General features: G+C 40.8%; 1 protein-coding gene across 1 annotated transcript in view; it reads right to left on the bottom strand.

The window, feature by feature from the left end:
• The window catches only part of sbf2 (SET binding factor 2), a 53,524-nt gene that overhangs the window by 23,062 nt on the left and 13,126 nt on the right, over positions 1-17,336 (bottom strand). The window contains exons 7-16 of the mRNA XM_046033258.1: positions 17,122-17,230; positions 16,668-16,781; positions 16,264-16,341; positions 15,723-15,836; positions 14,747-14,875; positions 14,370-14,468; positions 13,999-14,203; positions 13,668-13,777; positions 12,748-12,897; positions 6,471-6,539 (exon numbers count right to left, since the gene is read on the bottom strand). Of these exons, the coding sequence (XP_045889214.1) occupies positions 6,471-6,539; positions 12,748-12,897; positions 13,668-13,777; positions 13,999-14,203; positions 14,370-14,468; positions 14,747-14,875; positions 15,723-15,836; positions 16,264-16,341; positions 16,668-16,781; positions 17,122-17,230 (1,177 nt within the window). The remainder of the gene's footprint in view (positions 1-6,470; positions 6,540-12,747; positions 12,898-13,667; positions 13,778-13,998; positions 14,204-14,369; positions 14,469-14,746; positions 14,876-15,722; positions 15,837-16,263; positions 16,342-16,667; positions 16,782-17,121; positions 17,231-17,336) is intronic.

Below are 17,336 nucleotides of genomic sequence, written 5' to 3' on the forward strand. Positions count from 1 at the left end.
TATAATTAGTTCATATGGTATTATGTCCACCTGTAATATATTATACAGGGATAGATATTTTAACACTTTACTTAAAGCAAACAAAGACATGCTTTATAACTTTAAACATTACTATAAGCTATTATTCCATTTTATATCACTAATTATAAATGGTGACTAAAGTGTATTCATAACGAGGCAGAGTCGATGGTTATAATGTGTTATGGAACATGGTCGGAGATTCTTGCCGCACATTGACATAAACTGGTATTACTATTAGTTATAAAAGAGTAAATCAAAAGGTACGTTACGAATAATAATAAATACGTTATGAACTTTGCTATAGCGCCTAATGCATGTTTGTAAGTCTTATGGACGCATTATATCGTGTTATAAATATATGCATAAGTCATTATAGCGATGACCTTCATAGAAAGTGTTCGGTTAACTGTTCTCTCTCCAGAAATAGAGACAATTACGCTAACTTTGCAATCATCAGAGGAACCAAACACACACGCCTTTAAGCGAGTAGGAGGCGCTGGATGCAATGACAAGGACAAATCTACTGTGGTTAGAAATGCTTTGAAGAGAAGCTAAATCAAGCTCAAGCTAACAGACTTGCAGACCGTGGAATCCATAGACTGAATGCAAGGCTGTTGGATTTTAAACATGGAGCTGAATAACGTAGCCATAAATAAATAGTGACATACAATAAGGAGAAGTGAATCCCTTTGGATAATCCAGTAATTCCTCTCTGTCACAGGAGTGTGTTATGGGTCTTGCAGCAGATGTTGCGTGGGTGTGTGTGTGAGAGAGAGTTTGTGTAGGAGGGGATCTTTGCATGACTTGTCTATGCTGTCTACACTCAGCCGGGTTGTTCTTTTTTGACTCGTCAGATATGTGCAGGTCATTTTGACCGAGGTCATCTCTTCCTAATATGATAATACACAGAGTTTACAGAGACAGCGGCAACACAGATGGGCAAGGAGGAGGACAGGGAAGGAGAGGAGAGGGAGGAGGAAAGGAAAGTAGGAAGTGAAGATGAAGGGGAAGGAGGGAGTATTACTACTATGACACCCATCTGGCCGTGTGACTGGAGAAGAGGTGGAATGCAGGGTTGAGGGATAAAGGGTGAAAAACAAGCCGAAAAACCACAAGGGGAGACAGAATGGAGGAAATGCTGTGCACAGGTCGAAAGGAATGAGGCTATCAAGATTTGGGATCTTGTTTTGAACTCTGGGACACGATCCTAAGGTTCCTTACTGCGGCCTCCAAATATCAGCAATATAGCATCGCATGTGTCAACTGTGTGGTGCACAGATGGTGCATGTTGTCACTAAAGTATACTACATTGTGTTGACACTGACTGAAGACTGCTGTGTCTGATATGTCACCAGCCTTTGGGCAGCAACAGTATTTACAAGTGTTCATAACAAGGAAGAATTCATAGCATTCCTGATTTGTAGATACAAACAAGTCATAATTTCTGGACAAGCCCTCTGTGGAAATGCATGCCTGACCTGTACACAATCCATCTCTGCATATTTGCAATTCTCCATTAGATAGTGTATTGTGAAGAAAAGTACTTGCATCCTGAAACCATGGGAAAAAAAAAACTCTTCAAACAATGTATTTACAGAATTCAGTCACATAAAACAAACAGAAAAACATGTTGAAAGTCAGACTAATAAAACAAAGCCATCATGGCATCCATAGGCCATAACTGTGTAAAAACACAATGTACAAGTAATATAAATGTTCCACAACCAAGTAAACAAAGATACGGTAAGTGAAGAGCTGGGCATTTGTGAGATATACAAGGGTAGCGCAGTACGTCATTTTCCTCGCGAGGACACGGTGGAGAGCAGTTTGACAGAGCCAACTGCCAAATCCCCCCATGCATAAACTATGGCTGAAAGAATGCTAACAGTCAAGTGTTCTTGTTGTGCAACTCATCCAGAACGGTGTTTGGGTTTTTGCCGCTGTATCCAACCTGTGTTTCCCCCCTAAGCACAGACATTTGCTCTGGTGACACATTCAAATGTCAGAAGAAATATCCTGTGGCACTGCAAAGGGCAAAATAACAGACCCACACGTCAATGACACCCGTTCATCTCCTGATAAACCCACTCCTCCCCAGATAATGAATGCCAAGAGGAGCTGTCCGGAGATTAGAGAATCACTACAAAATGTAAAACCTCACCTCTAACAAAGGGCCACTGTGCAACAGTTTTGTGGCATTTAGATAAACTTTGCAAATCAGTTCTACCTTCCTTCTGTCTGAAATATTAACAAATAGCTATCAAATGCTGTTCCATAGGTGTTTCAGTTTGAACAAAACATTTAAGGAGGGGGAAGCTGGGGGGAAACCAAAGAAATAAAACAACTGAGCATTGAATGTGAGTCAATAGCATAAGCTGTCCAGGGTCAGCAATAGAACTAAACATTGTCTGTCTTTATCCAGCAGATTCTGGGAGCAGACATTTGCAGTGCAAGGGAGCTTCCCACGTTCCCCGACCTGGAGACTTGAGGGCCATGGGGACAGTACCACTGTAAGCATGAACACAGTGTGAGCTCGCCAAAGTCTGGCCAAGAATACCAAACAGGGACTTGACCAGTGTCTGACTCCTGAACTTGAACTAACAGTATTTTGTATATTATGTGCAGTGCCTAAACAGAGAAAAACAATAATTTACCCGACATTTGGCATGCAATAGCAGTGTAAAAACAAAACAAAAACATGTATTTATATATTTATTTATAAGTACTTGCAAATTAAATGAAAAATATGCACTAGTGATTAAAATGTATAGGAGACACTTTAATGCCAATATCAAAAACAAATTAATTTGTATTGAAAAGCTTTGCAGAACGTTAAATGTGCAGGAAATCAAAGAGCAAATACCTCCTCTGCTCCTGCTAGTGTGTGTCAGTGTGTCAGTGCAGGAAAGACAGTTTTGAGTGGGTCAATCATTTGATTTCACAGTACAAACAACCTGCTGATCAAAAAAACTTTTCAATCAGTTTCCTAGTAGTATTTACAAGTAGCAGAGTCTTTATTACCCAGTGGAACAATGGCACTGCAGCATCATACTTTACTGTAAACATTCAGGCACAGTTTAAAGCAGTCATACAGGAACCAGCCTTTCCTGGGTGTTTACAGGCAGCACTCTCAACAACATCCTACATGTCTTCTTGGGTAAAAAAAAAACTGTACCCAAAGATACAAGCGTTCATGCTCAATTACTTTCCCTCTCTTTTCAATGACTTTCACAATCTTGTCTGGTCAGATTCAAGGACTGGTTGATCATTTACTGTATTAAGCATTCACAACTGTTGACAGAACACATAGCTACTGTAAGCAACAGTTGAGAAACCGTGCTCGCAGTCGGTCAGAGGTCGTTATGTTAGTTTCTTGTTAGTGTAGAGACGGTGAGGATGGTGGCTGGCTCCTGAAAGATGAGACGGCACATTCTGGATATTTTAAATGCTTGTAACAGCAACCGCCTGCTATTTAATGTCATTATGTTGTGAATGCAGCAGTTGCGTGCTACATATTGTTCTTTGAAAAATCAAGACATCCCATTCATGATACCCGAACGTCTAAGGATGCATTTTGCTAATGAAAAGCTGCTGATTAAATCATCAAAGAAACATGTGAAACAGAGTATGATGGATCAACTGTGGTATATCAGGATTGTTTATGCCTCTCAATCCACACACCCATGATGACAGCTGCAGGGATGCGCCATTACCAAGCTATGTTTTTCCTCACATTTTCGCTGCATGATCCTTGCGCCACTAAACCAGAGATTCCAGAATAATTTTGGCAGATTCTCCTCTGACCTCACTTTACTTTTCACCCTTTGGGTGAGTCTGAGCTGAGCCTGTCACCAGCTCCAATAATCTGTAATAACAAGGAAAAATCTGCTGCCTTCTCAAATTATTCTTCCTTCTAATTAGCAGTCAGTGCCAGGCAAGAAATCATTTATAATCTTCTAAATAAAATTGCTGCAAACCACGCCATTGTGTAATAAGTGTGACTACAATTAATGGATATTCTTATGAAACATAAACTGCTTTTTAGTGGTATATTCTTGTTGCATGGTTTACCAAGCATGCATGAAGAGAAGCAGGAAAAACAACATATAAGGTTTATCTGAGAGAGTTACATCAGCCTGTGGCATGTGAACTGGATGAGTCATGTGGTAGCAGACAGCGGGCCAGCTCCCAGTACAGCCCATCGGGGTATGGCACTGGTACCCAACAAAAAGCCAATGCGGACAGTTGTGTCTGCCCCCATAGCAACAAGCAAGCTCTAGGGACATAGTTGTGGTGAATAACGCTACCCTGTGTTGATAATGTGGTTTGGAAACCAAAGGCCATGGCCCGCCTGCTACATTTTGCTATGGAGGTTTTAACATGCTGCTCTGTGCATGTTGTTCACCGATCCGCGAAGGTCAGAGGTTGAGAAAGCTGTCCTTTCTCTGGCTATTTCATGCTCAGAAACCTTCTCTATAGTGCAGTGTTAATTAGAGCCCGACTGGTACTGGAACATGAACACACAACACACAAACAATATTTTTTATCTCCTGAGGGAGACCTCCAGCAGTCTTCAACTTTGTTCCACCAGGTGGCTTCCTTACCAGGTTCCAAGGGTTTGCAATGTTAAAGCCATGTTAAAAGTCCATGTAACTGAGAAATGCAACTACCTTATTTGAGCTGAGTTAGTTTCTTCCTTGTTTGCTAAAAAAAATGTATTGTTACATGTTGTGAAGTGTATTGACTTTGTTGTTTGTATTGTATGCACGTGATGCAAAGCTTAAACAACATACTGTACCGAAAACAAATTCCACCAGCATTGTCGTGTGGCTAATAAAACAATCTATATCTAAACTAATGTTTGATGTGTGTTTTTCCTGTCTGTTGTCTTTTATTTCTTTAAACTGTAGGTGGTCTCCCTTGGAAAAGAGATCAATAAATCAAGGGACTTCCTAGTTACATAAAGGGTTAAATAAAACAGAAAATAAGGATCCCTTACATTAGTTTTTGGAAAGAATTGGGACCATAATATGCAAGACATTTTACAGAGCTCTTTAGTGGTCAAACTATGTGAATGAGACACTATTTAAATGACCTCCAACATATCTTTTGCATTTTTGCGCTGACATTCCTTTTTGCATTTTGGCCGGCACATACTACAGTAAGCTATTATTGCCGGATACCGGCAAATTTATTGTTATCAGTCAAGATTTTGTGCCATCACAATGTACAACACTCACTCCACTGTAAATGTATTATCAGAAATACTGCTAACACAACATCTGAAGTTTTTTTTACTGAAGAAATTATCTAAATGAAAACTGTCTTTTAGGGCTTGCCCCGAATAGTCGAAGATTCGATGCTTCGATGGGGGGAGCCTGATAGGACTGTCAATCTTACAGTCGAAGCTTCGCAGCAAAACAAGGATCATGCCATTTTGGCTATAAGGGGGTGCTCAACGTCTGACTTTACATAGAACTACCAGTTTTCTACCAATAAGTTAATATACAGCCTTTTACAATATACATTTCAACATTTAATGCTGTAAATAAACATGTAAAAAGAAAAAAAACTTTCAATAAGTGTTTTTTTTTGTAACCCTAATCATGGGGTCACAGTTCGCATGTGTAGGCGTAACGTGTATGTGTGAATGGGCAGTGGAGGAACTCTTGCAGAAAGCCCGTAGCCCCAGCTTCATTGGTGTTGTGCCAAGTTATCCGCACCTTGCGGGACTTTCGGATAATTTATCACCGTTGATGAACCACACAAAGAATATTACATCGTTTTTAAATACCGGCATCGTTTACAGCCGGCTACATGAAATAAACCCGCAGGGAAGCGCGACGTGCATGCAGTTGTCGGCAGCATGCAATGCACGCAAAACTCTGCACAAGACCGGTGAATGACAGGCAAGAGAGAGAGATTTATTTATTTATTTTAATTTTTAATATTTCTTTTTTTTTTTTTTTTTAAACTAACACACATATGCTTTGATTACTTTACACGACGATTCGACTATGTAAATCCTTAGCCGGGGACAGCCCTACTGTCTACAGAGAGGTTAGTTATTTCTTTTCAGTGTGGATATGGAAGGCGGCCATGTTAAAAGCCTCGTTGCTTCTGCTGCCTGTTGACAGATATCCTGAGAAGCTGGGACATTGTTTCTGGAAAGACACTTTTTTCCCCCAAATGTATTTAAATATTATATTTGTCAGTGTTCTGAGCGGCTAAAAAATTACATTACACACATTTATTTGAAAGGTGACATTAATTTCAGCAGCTTAACCAACAGTATGTGCATGGCAAGAAAAGGGAAATATTTATGTATGTTTTTTTTGGTAAAGTGATCCTTTAGATGCTACATTGATAAAGTTCACTTGACAGAGAAGTGGTTTATAACCATAATAATGAAAATATGAGAAACAGAACTCATTAATTCATCTCCTTACCCTGTAAAAAGCTGTTGACAGGGGCAGCAGTGCAGCAGCCACCGTGTACTCCTCTGAGCTGGAGCAGTCCTGTGGGTAAAACAACAGGGAATAAGTCAGAGCAGAGCGGGACACAGTAGAAGACATGTTACACACCTTTTCTTTTTTTTTAACGGGAGCCCCAAAACAACATTTCCAACAGAGAGGTCACATATACCAGAGGGGAAACTCGGCTAGAGATATTTCTAAATGAGAGCCCATTTGGTTACTGCAATACTGATTCTATTTTGAAATGGCGTTTGTATTTCTCAGATGTAAAACAAACCTTTATGTCTTCAAGCACATGACTGATGCACTGCTGTTAATTTACAATGCAGAGACGTGGTCTGAGGAGAACACTGAAGGGGGCCAAAGAATCTATCTTCAGCAAACGTAACTTCCTGTTACATAAAGAGAAATGTCAGGCGATGCTCAAAAAAAGGTCTGCCAAAACCACTCACTCTGCTCCACTACTGGCACATATGCTTTCAATAGCCTTATATAATCTCTGCCTTGACACAATAATCATAGCGCTCCAGTGTTCAATTTATTAGTAATTTTATGTTTTACATTCTTGAACTAGATTACCATTCAAGTCTCACTGAAGAAGATCGCAAGGCGTTGCATAAAATCCTGTCATTTTGGCCATAAAATGCTCTGTCCATTTATCAATAAAGTCACGTCTTGCCAGACAGCTAATTTAATTCTCTTTTCTATTTGTTTCTTTAAATCAGGGAATAGCTGAAAACATTCCCTCTTTGACATTTATACACAATGCCAAAGTGTCTTTGTATTTGGGATTGTTTTAGGTCAATGAGGCGGTGCTTAATGGTGCTTTCAAGAGAATGGTATTAAGATGAATAGTACATTAGGAGGCTTAGAGCAGGGGACTTAGGGCTCAAAGAAAACATTTCTTGCAGAGATCACAGAGAATGATGAGAACAGGAAAATAAGAGAAAAGGAGGCTAGTTGGACTTAAAAAGAAGTTAATTCACAGGAAATTGGTACTTATCCCTGGAAAGCTTTGTTGGGATTTACTAGTTGAATTCTGTAAATGTGAATGGCCAGAGGAAACTTGATTTAAGACCATGTATAAACAGTCACCATCACATCACCTCAGACCCCTCAGAGGGACCTCGTACTAGATAACACGCACTTTCTCTCTTACCAAGACTCTCTTTTTATGTCATGTGAAAATGCAAACACATACATACAGAAACTATGTGACTAAATTAGTTAAATGGGCAGTAAAATGCAACATACTATCAGAGCCCTTCATTTTGGCGGGAGAAATAGGGAGAAGAATGCCGCACTGTATGATACTGCTCTGTAATAGGGGCCTCTGTTAACGCCATTCCCTCGAGAAAAACAAAACACAGACACAAGAATGCACAGAGGGGAGAAAATGTAAAACACAAGTTCCACGGCTACACATGAAAACCTACCCCCCCGTCGACTGAGCAGCATAGTTTCTGTTTTATTTTTCTTGTCGCTAGTGTTTTTCTTTGCAGTTATTTGGGCTGCAGTAAAATGTTCCAGCTTGGAGCAGCACCAAAGCATTGTTTACCAGCATCCTTAACAATGCTGCAGGTCACAGGAGTTCATGGGCCCCAGTCAAAATAGAACAACAAGTGGAAACGCACAGGCAGAAAAGGGTGAATAACGAACAAAACCAGCATTATTCCCACCAAAAAACACCAGCAATGCAGGTTGTCTGTTCTGAACAGAAACTTATGACGACAGACACGTTCAGCACCGAAAAGGCTACACTTGCGCTTCAGATGAAGAAAACGTTACAAGCTTTGTCCGGAGGCGGCATCAACACGTCATATCTCATTCAGACATTATCTGGTTTACTTAAGCCACACTTATTATCACCTACGAACCTTCATCTTAATCTCCTGTAAGTAGACGGAGAGGCTCACAAGCTTTGGAGGTCAACAAATAAAAGAGAAAAAAGATAAGCAGTGAAATCTACAGCGGGTCTGAGATTAGACCGGATGAAAAGTGAAATCTGAGAAGTAGCAGCATCACACAAGTTACTTGACCAAGATACGGTAGTGGAAAATATGTTATTTGGGATTATTTTGAATGGAGGGAGAGCAGGGGTATTGTGTATCCCCACATTTCTGTTTGCGAGGACACTTCTGTTTGCGAGGACACCTGCCGTCTTCCTTTCCTCCTATTATTTTCTGTATGTCTCACCACTTTTCCCCTTAAAGCTGCAGGAGCTGTGATGACTAACACAGCTATTCTGTCTCAGACACGTATACAGCAGGCAAAAACAAGAAGCACGAGCATGTGACAGAAACGCTGGAGGATGTGAATAAACTGCAGCTTCCTGTGGGTTCAGGAGAAATTAGCACATTCCAGGAAAAGCTGTGAGATGCGGACACTTATAATACGCTTTTCTTAAGACTTTTGTGGCTATGGGCATACAAAAAAGTATTAACTCAGAGGAGTTTACTGTGTTGTTTCGGGTTGTATCACTAATAGGAAGACAACTAAGCTACATAGTTGACCTCTGTGCCTTCCAGACGAGCAACAGAGATTTCATGGCGAACGCATGAAATTTGATTAATGCAGATGTTTACCTGGCCATGCTGACGGACATCCCAGAGAAACAGTTATCTGAACATGGGAATGATACCAAGTGCAGATTCCCAGTGACCATGTTACGCAAGGCAGTCCATCAAGGCCAATAAGGCAGACATGGGCCATGTTCTCACAGCAAGAGACTAATTTATGATCTAAATAATGTAAAAATGTAGTGAAGTCATCTATTCACTATTAAAGGAGATTTTCAAAGTAATTAAAGCGTGGCAGGCAGCCAGCCTTTAGACTCCAGCCGGGACGGAGGGTACTGACTCAGTTGGTAGGCGCTCCAGTTTATCAGCTCGCAGGTCAGCAGTCTGCCATCCAGGCAAGACAGTCAGATTAAGTGCCCCGTACTTTCCAGCAACATCTGTGTGTAACGTGTGTTCTCGCACATCAGACGGTCAAGCTCAGGATCATGTGGAACTCATGGACTCCATGCGGTTGCGGCTGCTTCACATGGACCTCCCACCCCATTCCCCTCTCATAGTAAACTGCCATTCAGAATGTGTTTTTGAGCACCATCATGAGGCCCTGGGCCATGAGAGAGCAGAGCACAGAGGGCTCATAATCCTATCTGACAGGAAATGGTTGGGATGCCAGGATCTATCCACAGCAGGACTCGTTCCCCCACATGGCTTGCACAACGTCTACTTCTAAATGCTTGAGCACTGACTAACACACACGCGCACATGCACACACACGCACACAAACAAATACATGTGTAATTAACTCAAATACCTGAATGATGGTCATTGACTGTGCATGATTCATGGCAGAAACAGCACAGATAGGGCTTACAACAGATGTTTAAACAGGAAAAATGAGTCCCTGTAAACTTTTTCCGGCCACGCCAACTCACTGCAGAGTTGTATCAACATTTCTTTTTTTTTTTTACGTATTACAAAAAAAATGTAAAGAAATAAAAAACAAATTAACGAGCACTGACAAGGTACAGTACCATTTGGCAGTAATGTCCAAACCTTTGATCTATTGTATATTTTTGCATTACATACCGCATCCTGCAGCTGTGCTCCCCTGCGAATCTTTCAAAAGAAAAACTCTGATTGCAACCACACAGCAGAACTGTCACTTAACCAGAAGTTGACAGTTAAAAGATAAATGTTGTAACTGGCCTCATAATGATGATGTCATTGCAAATAAATGTGTCACATCAACATGTATGCCAGAAATCCTAATGAGGCAACATTCAGTCATTGTACAAAAAGCAAGCAACATTTTTTGCAGGATAAGTCACTTCTTGTGCGTGTGTGTGTGTGTGTGAAGAGAACAAAGCCACACACTCTGTAATATCATTTTGGGGTTCTTACGTGGCTGGGCGTTGAAAGAAAGGGCAGCATGCAGAATATGAAAGTAATTACTGGCCCAGCAATTTGCTATTTATATTCCTTTCACAGCTCATCTGAGACAAATCCCTCACAACCGAGCTGAGACCAAGAAATGAAAGCCAGGAACAAATGCCTGGCTTCCATCTTGAAGTAAGAGAAGAAATGACAAACAATTCACAATAAAATCTAATAAACCCAACTAACTAACAAACAAGAAGCCATCAGAGAAAGGCTGACTACATCTCATCCCATGTTGAGGTTAACAAAAGTGCACTTCACATCAAATCTCTTCTCCATGTGTGAAATTATTTCTTTTTTCACATGTGTGGCTGTGGATCATTGGCTCTTCAGCAGCATATCAGTGGAAATCAAGTCAAATTTGTCTTTAAAACTCACTAGGAGACTTAAATATAAACTATATAGGTAAGACAGATCTCTCTCATTTTGTATTGTAAAACTATATGTTATAAAGTTCTCCTATTATGGACTATTATTATGAACAGATCAAATCAAAATAGCAAATGTACATTACCCCCTCCCCGGTGTGGGTTTACCAGCTTTTGTTTCAAACAGCAGTTAAGGTACAGATAATATCTGCATTTTTCCAGATGTGCATGATAATTACTTGTTTTGCAGAAATCGATCCTTGACAAAATAAAGACAGTAGAAACATGTCTAGATCATGCATTTCATATTCATCTCTGTAAAAGAGAGATTTGCATTGCTCATCATTTCGTGTTAAAGCTCATTTCATTACCTGCAACACGACAAAGGACGTACTGGCTTCGCTTAGATTTAGATAAGATTTACATTATTCAAATCTCAACTAAGAGGCCATGCAAAAGAGATGGTAGTATTATCTACCGCAATTTCTACACTCTTTTGGCTTTTTTTAACAAATGCATATCACTGACAAACTACTGTCAAAGCAGCACAGAAATCATCTCTGCTCCTGGAAATGAAGAAACCCAGACATAACGCTGCAGTGAAAGGCTGATGCAACAAGATGTTCTTCTCACATCTTCCTGCATGGGTGGAAAGACACTGATAACAAAAATGTGCAAATCAGAAACCATCTCATGTAGACATTATATTGGCCACAGTCACTTGGCTTCATTTAGTCAGTTTGTCCCGATGTACCATGGCCTGGCCCAGGCAGATGGTGGGATTAATTGGCTCTCTCTCATTTGAGTGTGTGTGTGTGTGTGTGTGGGGGGGGGGGGGACCGGAATCTAAAGTCTCTTCATAAATGCACTTTGTGAGGCCCGCTTAAAATTATTAAAATCCCTGTAAATGGGCTGATTCAAGGCAGAAAAACATGAGGTACTACCAATAAAGAACCGGCAGCTCTGGTTGAGTGAAGCCTCACTGACTCTTTATGAGCTGCACAAAAACACATTACTTACTCACTTTGACAAGTAGCCGAAGCATGGGGGCACCAGGAAGAGATAAACATACTATCTGATCAATAATGAGCAGTAACGTGGGGACTCAGTTTTACCACATGCTGCCAGTCTTGACAGTAAAGAAAAGACTTTGAATCAGGAAGGACAGGCCTGTACTATACATGTATAGTATGTATATATATTAATTAAAACCAATTCAAACTCACAATATGGCATTTTCTGAACATTTGGGGTACAGCGCTAAAACATTTACATTTTCAACCAGATACAGTATGTGCTACCGTACAGTTACCTTTTCAGTCATTCAAAATAAGATCAGTGTCTTAAGATCTGTTGGGCAAGCTTAAGAAAAAAACTACACTTTACAGACCTTTAATATGGTCTGCTGGCTAAGAAATTTTACTGAATTAAATCTTTCAACAATAATCATATTATGTTATCATCTATTGTTATCATAAGAATAACACAATCAATCTGAAATGAGATTTCCATTCACAGTTTGGGGAAGTACACTAGACCACAGCAGTAGCAGTAACCAAGGTCAAATTCCTGTTTGGAGAAGAATTTTAAAAAAAAGTTGAAAAATATATTAAAAGTTTTAAATAGGATGTTTTATCAGTAGATCAAAATAATCAAACCCATATCATTTAACAGTAAAAACAGAGATCATTTTGACAACTACATACCATCACATCACACTTGCAATTTCACTAAATGTTGCATTGTATATGGGGTTAGAAGCAGATTGTGGTGTAGTTTTCTCCCTAAATCTTTCTTTCACAGTCATTTTTGATGAAGAATCTGAAAACCATTTTTCATTAATCAGCTGAACGTTCAGCCAAACACAAATTAGAATCCAAGTCCAAGTCGATGGCTTGCGTTGGCATGACCGTCTGCTCCGTGACTTACCTGGAGGGCACAGTTCATCATACGAATGGTGTAGTCAAACTGCTGGTGGTCCAGTATGGCGCGGTTCTGCTGTACGTGAAGACTCAGCTCCTCAGTCAGACACTGGCGAGCTGCCTTGCCTTTCAGTGCGCGCAGTGCAGCCGGCAGCGTCTGTCAAGAGAAAGGTGGAAAAAAACAAAAATACCCTTTAAATAAATGAGTGACCTAAAAAAAGAGGTTGATTAGAGATACAGGCAATCAACTTTGCTTCCTGAGATTTTCAGGCAGACTCCTGTTTTATGAAAAATTGATAAAGAGTAGTAAGAGTAGTCATTTGATTTTGCCTGCATTAAAAATATACTTACAGTACCAAAAGTAAAATGACTCATTCTGCAGAACGACTAATTTCAGACAAATTAAATAATTGTAAGAATGAATTAAATAATTGTAAGAATATGCAAGATATGCATTCTTACATTTGCAAGGAGATGCAGGCCTGGATTATATCAAATCCTATATGAAGCCAGTGAGATACATAAAGTAAAAAGCAACCATCCCATTTTAAAACACACTGAATGCTGAATGTTCACATATGACCTCACATACATTAGGGCCACAACAGGCAAGTTTGAGCAGACATCTGATGTGTGTGGAGGCCAACGCAAGAGACAGGAACCGATTAACTTCTGTGTTAAAACAAAACATATTGCTTAGCAAAATTAGCAAGATATCAACATGGATTCAGAGTGTGTTTGATTACAGGCCTTATCTGTGAGTGTCTGTGTGCCAGCTGGGAGATATTAGGATGATGAAGGTGAGAAGAGATCTGAGGCTCCATAATGGCCCGCTGGATGGTTGCAACACAAAGGGCAGATACCTCCAGCTAATGAGCTTGTTTAAAGGTTGATTTAGCTCCCCTGATGAAAGACGTTTTGCATCACCTTTTCAGTCTCCAGGGTCTTGTTGTCAAAGATGAAAGAAATGCAGCTCCGCACCACCTCCAGCCTGCGAGCGCTGTTAAACACGGAGCCACTCTTGCCCATAATGGACACTGGAACACAGAGACACAGAACAGGAATCACTAAAACTAGAGCAGCTGCACACGTCAGAGCATTTCCACATGTCAAAGACATATTTTGTAAGATACCACTTATGTTAAATTTATCACTGTGGGAGAAACTGAACACACACACTGCAGCTATGTCAAGAATTTTAATGAATCATCACAGCACTATGGCATTGTACATTACAGCAGTTTAAAGTAGGCCATACCAACGGGTGGTCCGGCAGGCACAACGCACTTCCTCTCAGGTCGTGTAGATGGAGGTGCAGTGCTGTGTTTTGCCACACCCTCTTGCAGCATCTTCTCTACCTTTTCGTCATCCAACAGGGGGAAGGGTACCTGGTGCACCCGCAGGTGGGATCCCTCAGAGGGTCGAGGCACTTTCTGGAATGCCATGTGCGGGTTTGGGTTCTCCTACAGTACACACGCCAAGGAACCACACGTATTAATAGGATACACAGCTGGATACAGAGAGGATACACAGCAAAACACATGTAGAGCATGCTAAAATGAGGACATCTATCCTGTGAGGGAAAAAAAGAGAGGAGATGTAGTTGTAGTTATTCGCATGTAGTCTTACATTTCTGTAAAGCTGCTCAGACAGTTCCCTGATGTGCTTCTGCAGCTTGGCAGGGGTGACCTCTTCTTCCTTAAAGCTGTCAATGTCTAAGGCCACCAGCTACAAAACACACAACCAGCCAACAAAACAAAAACACAACAAAACAGTATTACACACTATAAAAGGGGTGGATCATCTAGTAAAATACAATCAAACGTTTTACTTATGAACAGTGTTCCTGCAGCACGTAGCTGATCTGACCTTATTAAACAGACTGAGTATCATCCATTTTTGACCAGTCCTCATTAAAAACTGTTTGTGTATCGACTTCTCCACTTACAGCTAAAAAGTGCAGGGAAACAAAGTTGAGCTTTAAGTGGAGCATCATGGTACAGTACCTCATCAAAGAGATCGCAGGCTCGGTAAGGCGGACCTCTCTCCGAGACAAAGCCAGCGAAGGCCATGCCATCCAAAACCTTGGTCAGAAAATCATTTTCAATGAGGCCTCGCTGGCCCAGGAAGGCAGTCTGGAAAATGTCAGAATTAGAGGAGTTACAATCCCACACATATGGGAGAAATGTAGTCATGTTCATATTGACATACTGCAGACTGAAAAACAAGCATAGTGATCACAGCCACTTTTAGAATAAGATTACAAAATCTTCAAAAAATATCTCTGCAAGGGGGCCTGAGACCGGCATCTTTTATTGTTGAACTCATGGATAAGTTCTTCAGCATGTACAAAAAAGGGGAAATAAATCTAGTTATAAATGACTACATGCAAATGCATTTAATTTACTTTACGCATAATTATTTGTGCTTGTGGGTAGAAGAGATAAAACGCAGTTCACTCAAGCCTTCCCCACTCAGCCATTCCAGGCAAATAAGCAGAGCATTTGTTTATAATGTGATCCATGTGGGGTACTTTGAGGATGATGTGCTGAGGGGTTACCACGGAGACACCACAGACACGAACAAACAAAAACCCCGGCACAAAACAAAAATGTAAACCTAATACGTTTCATATGGCTCTTTGCCGGGCTTTGCCCAAGGTTACGGGACTCTGTCCGTAGCTTGCATAAACAAAAGAATAGCGTCACGGAAGACTCAGAGTCTCTACAACACATTTAAAACAACAAGTATACTCACACAAACACACACACTCTATACACCCGCTGACCTGACAGATTTATCCGTCAGGTCTTTACATGTAATTCCACTCCGGCTAAAACTTTCTTGGCAGATGAAAAGAACAATGTGTTTGCAAAGGAGTAATTGCAAAAGGAGTTTAATCTAAGGTCACATATTGGAAAATAACTTATTTTGAAAAATAAGAATTTCAGCACAGGGATTTCCATTATGTTGTTATCTTACCTTGTGAAAGTGAATAACAGGTTCAGAATGGATGCGGATGAGCTGCAGGCAAGACCTGTAACCCTGAAAGAGTTGTGCAAACAGCCTGAGAAAGACCGCCCTCACCTCCTTGTCCTGGAATACACACAAACACAAACACAGAGTCGTGTTTCCATCAGTTCAGAGGACATTACATTGATTTACATTCATTTCATTGAGACTTACCCTAACTCTAACCATAACCACTATTTCCCAACCTAAATTTATGTCCCCCCCACACACACACACACACACACACACACACACACACACACACACACACACACACACACACACACACAGATCAACATGACTAATCAAACAGCTATGCCACAAATGCAAACTGATAAGTCAATTACGCAACAGGCACAACAGGGTAATGGGTTACCGTCAGTTAGTACCCTCACACCAACGCTGACCTTTCAGCGATAACAGACTTTGTCTGATGAAAGCAATCATCATCCTTCTCATGGGGGGGACATCACTCCGTAAAGGGATGCATGTGATAGGGATGCTGACTTACCAACAACTTGAGGTTGGAGGATGCTGTGCGTGGCGGAGGGAACGCATTGTCTGCTATCTCCAGATCAGGGTGCAAAACCTACAAGGGATAAATTAATCTCCAGATGATTTATTGGTTTTCATGCAGCGTCTTATCTAGAACAACTTTCTGTAAGTGCAACATAAGTGAACATTCCTCATGCGCAATGAGCAACCAGATAATACAGCATACCATGAAAAAGTGTCACAAGATTTAATAAAGCAAAAGTAAAGTAGGAACATCAATCTTACCAGCAGTCAGTTGCTGAGCAAGTTTGAGCACAACAATCCAATAATTACTTTATAAGTAACTTATGTGTGTTTTACGGAGTTCGTCTGGGAGAAAGATGGATGTGTGTGTGTGTGTGTGTGTATGTTTGTGCTTACCAGGGACAGGGCCGTCTGTGTTTGGTGTAGTACAGGTTCGGGGAGCACGGACAAGTGGATACACTCAGGAATCTTTATTGTTCCTCCATCCAGGTCAGCAATAATAACATCCAACTGATAAACACACAGAAAACACGGACATGTCAGGGGGTTTGACTGCAGCTGGAGGGAGTACGGTGACGAACAACACGCATGCCTGATGAGGTTCAGCCACAACCAGCTAAATAAACATCTTTGCTGAAGGGTTGATTACTTAATCTTCATGTGTAAAAACCTCCTGAGAACCCAAGGCCTTGTTAAATTAAAACTCTCCAGGTCAGCAGAAAGAAGAAGTCCTAAAATGTCACAATGCATCACCCCTTTTAGGCTGTCAAAATAAACTCAATTATTAATCTTCAAGTTCGGCATGCAAGTGAGAACGATTGCTGGATGCCTGTGACATAAGTGCACTCACCAGATCCTGGATTTCACTCTGAAACATGGAGTGCACTCCGATGATGAAAGGAGTGGGTGAGCTCAACACCTCCAGCAGCCGCGAAGGCAGAATAGGGATGTATGGATAACTGAGTACATGACAGGACATTAACAATGAACACACATCATAAGTACAATAAGACTAGGAAGACAGACGAAATTACGGAAGAATTACAAAATAAGAGGGCAACTGAG

Source organism: Micropterus dolomieu, linkage group LG20 (assembly GCF_021292245.1).
Source record: "Micropterus dolomieu isolate WLL.071019.BEF.003 ecotype Adirondacks linkage group LG20, ASM2129224v1, whole genome shotgun sequence".
NCBI lineage: Eukaryota > Metazoa > Chordata > Actinopteri > Centrarchiformes > Centrarchidae > Micropterus > Micropterus dolomieu.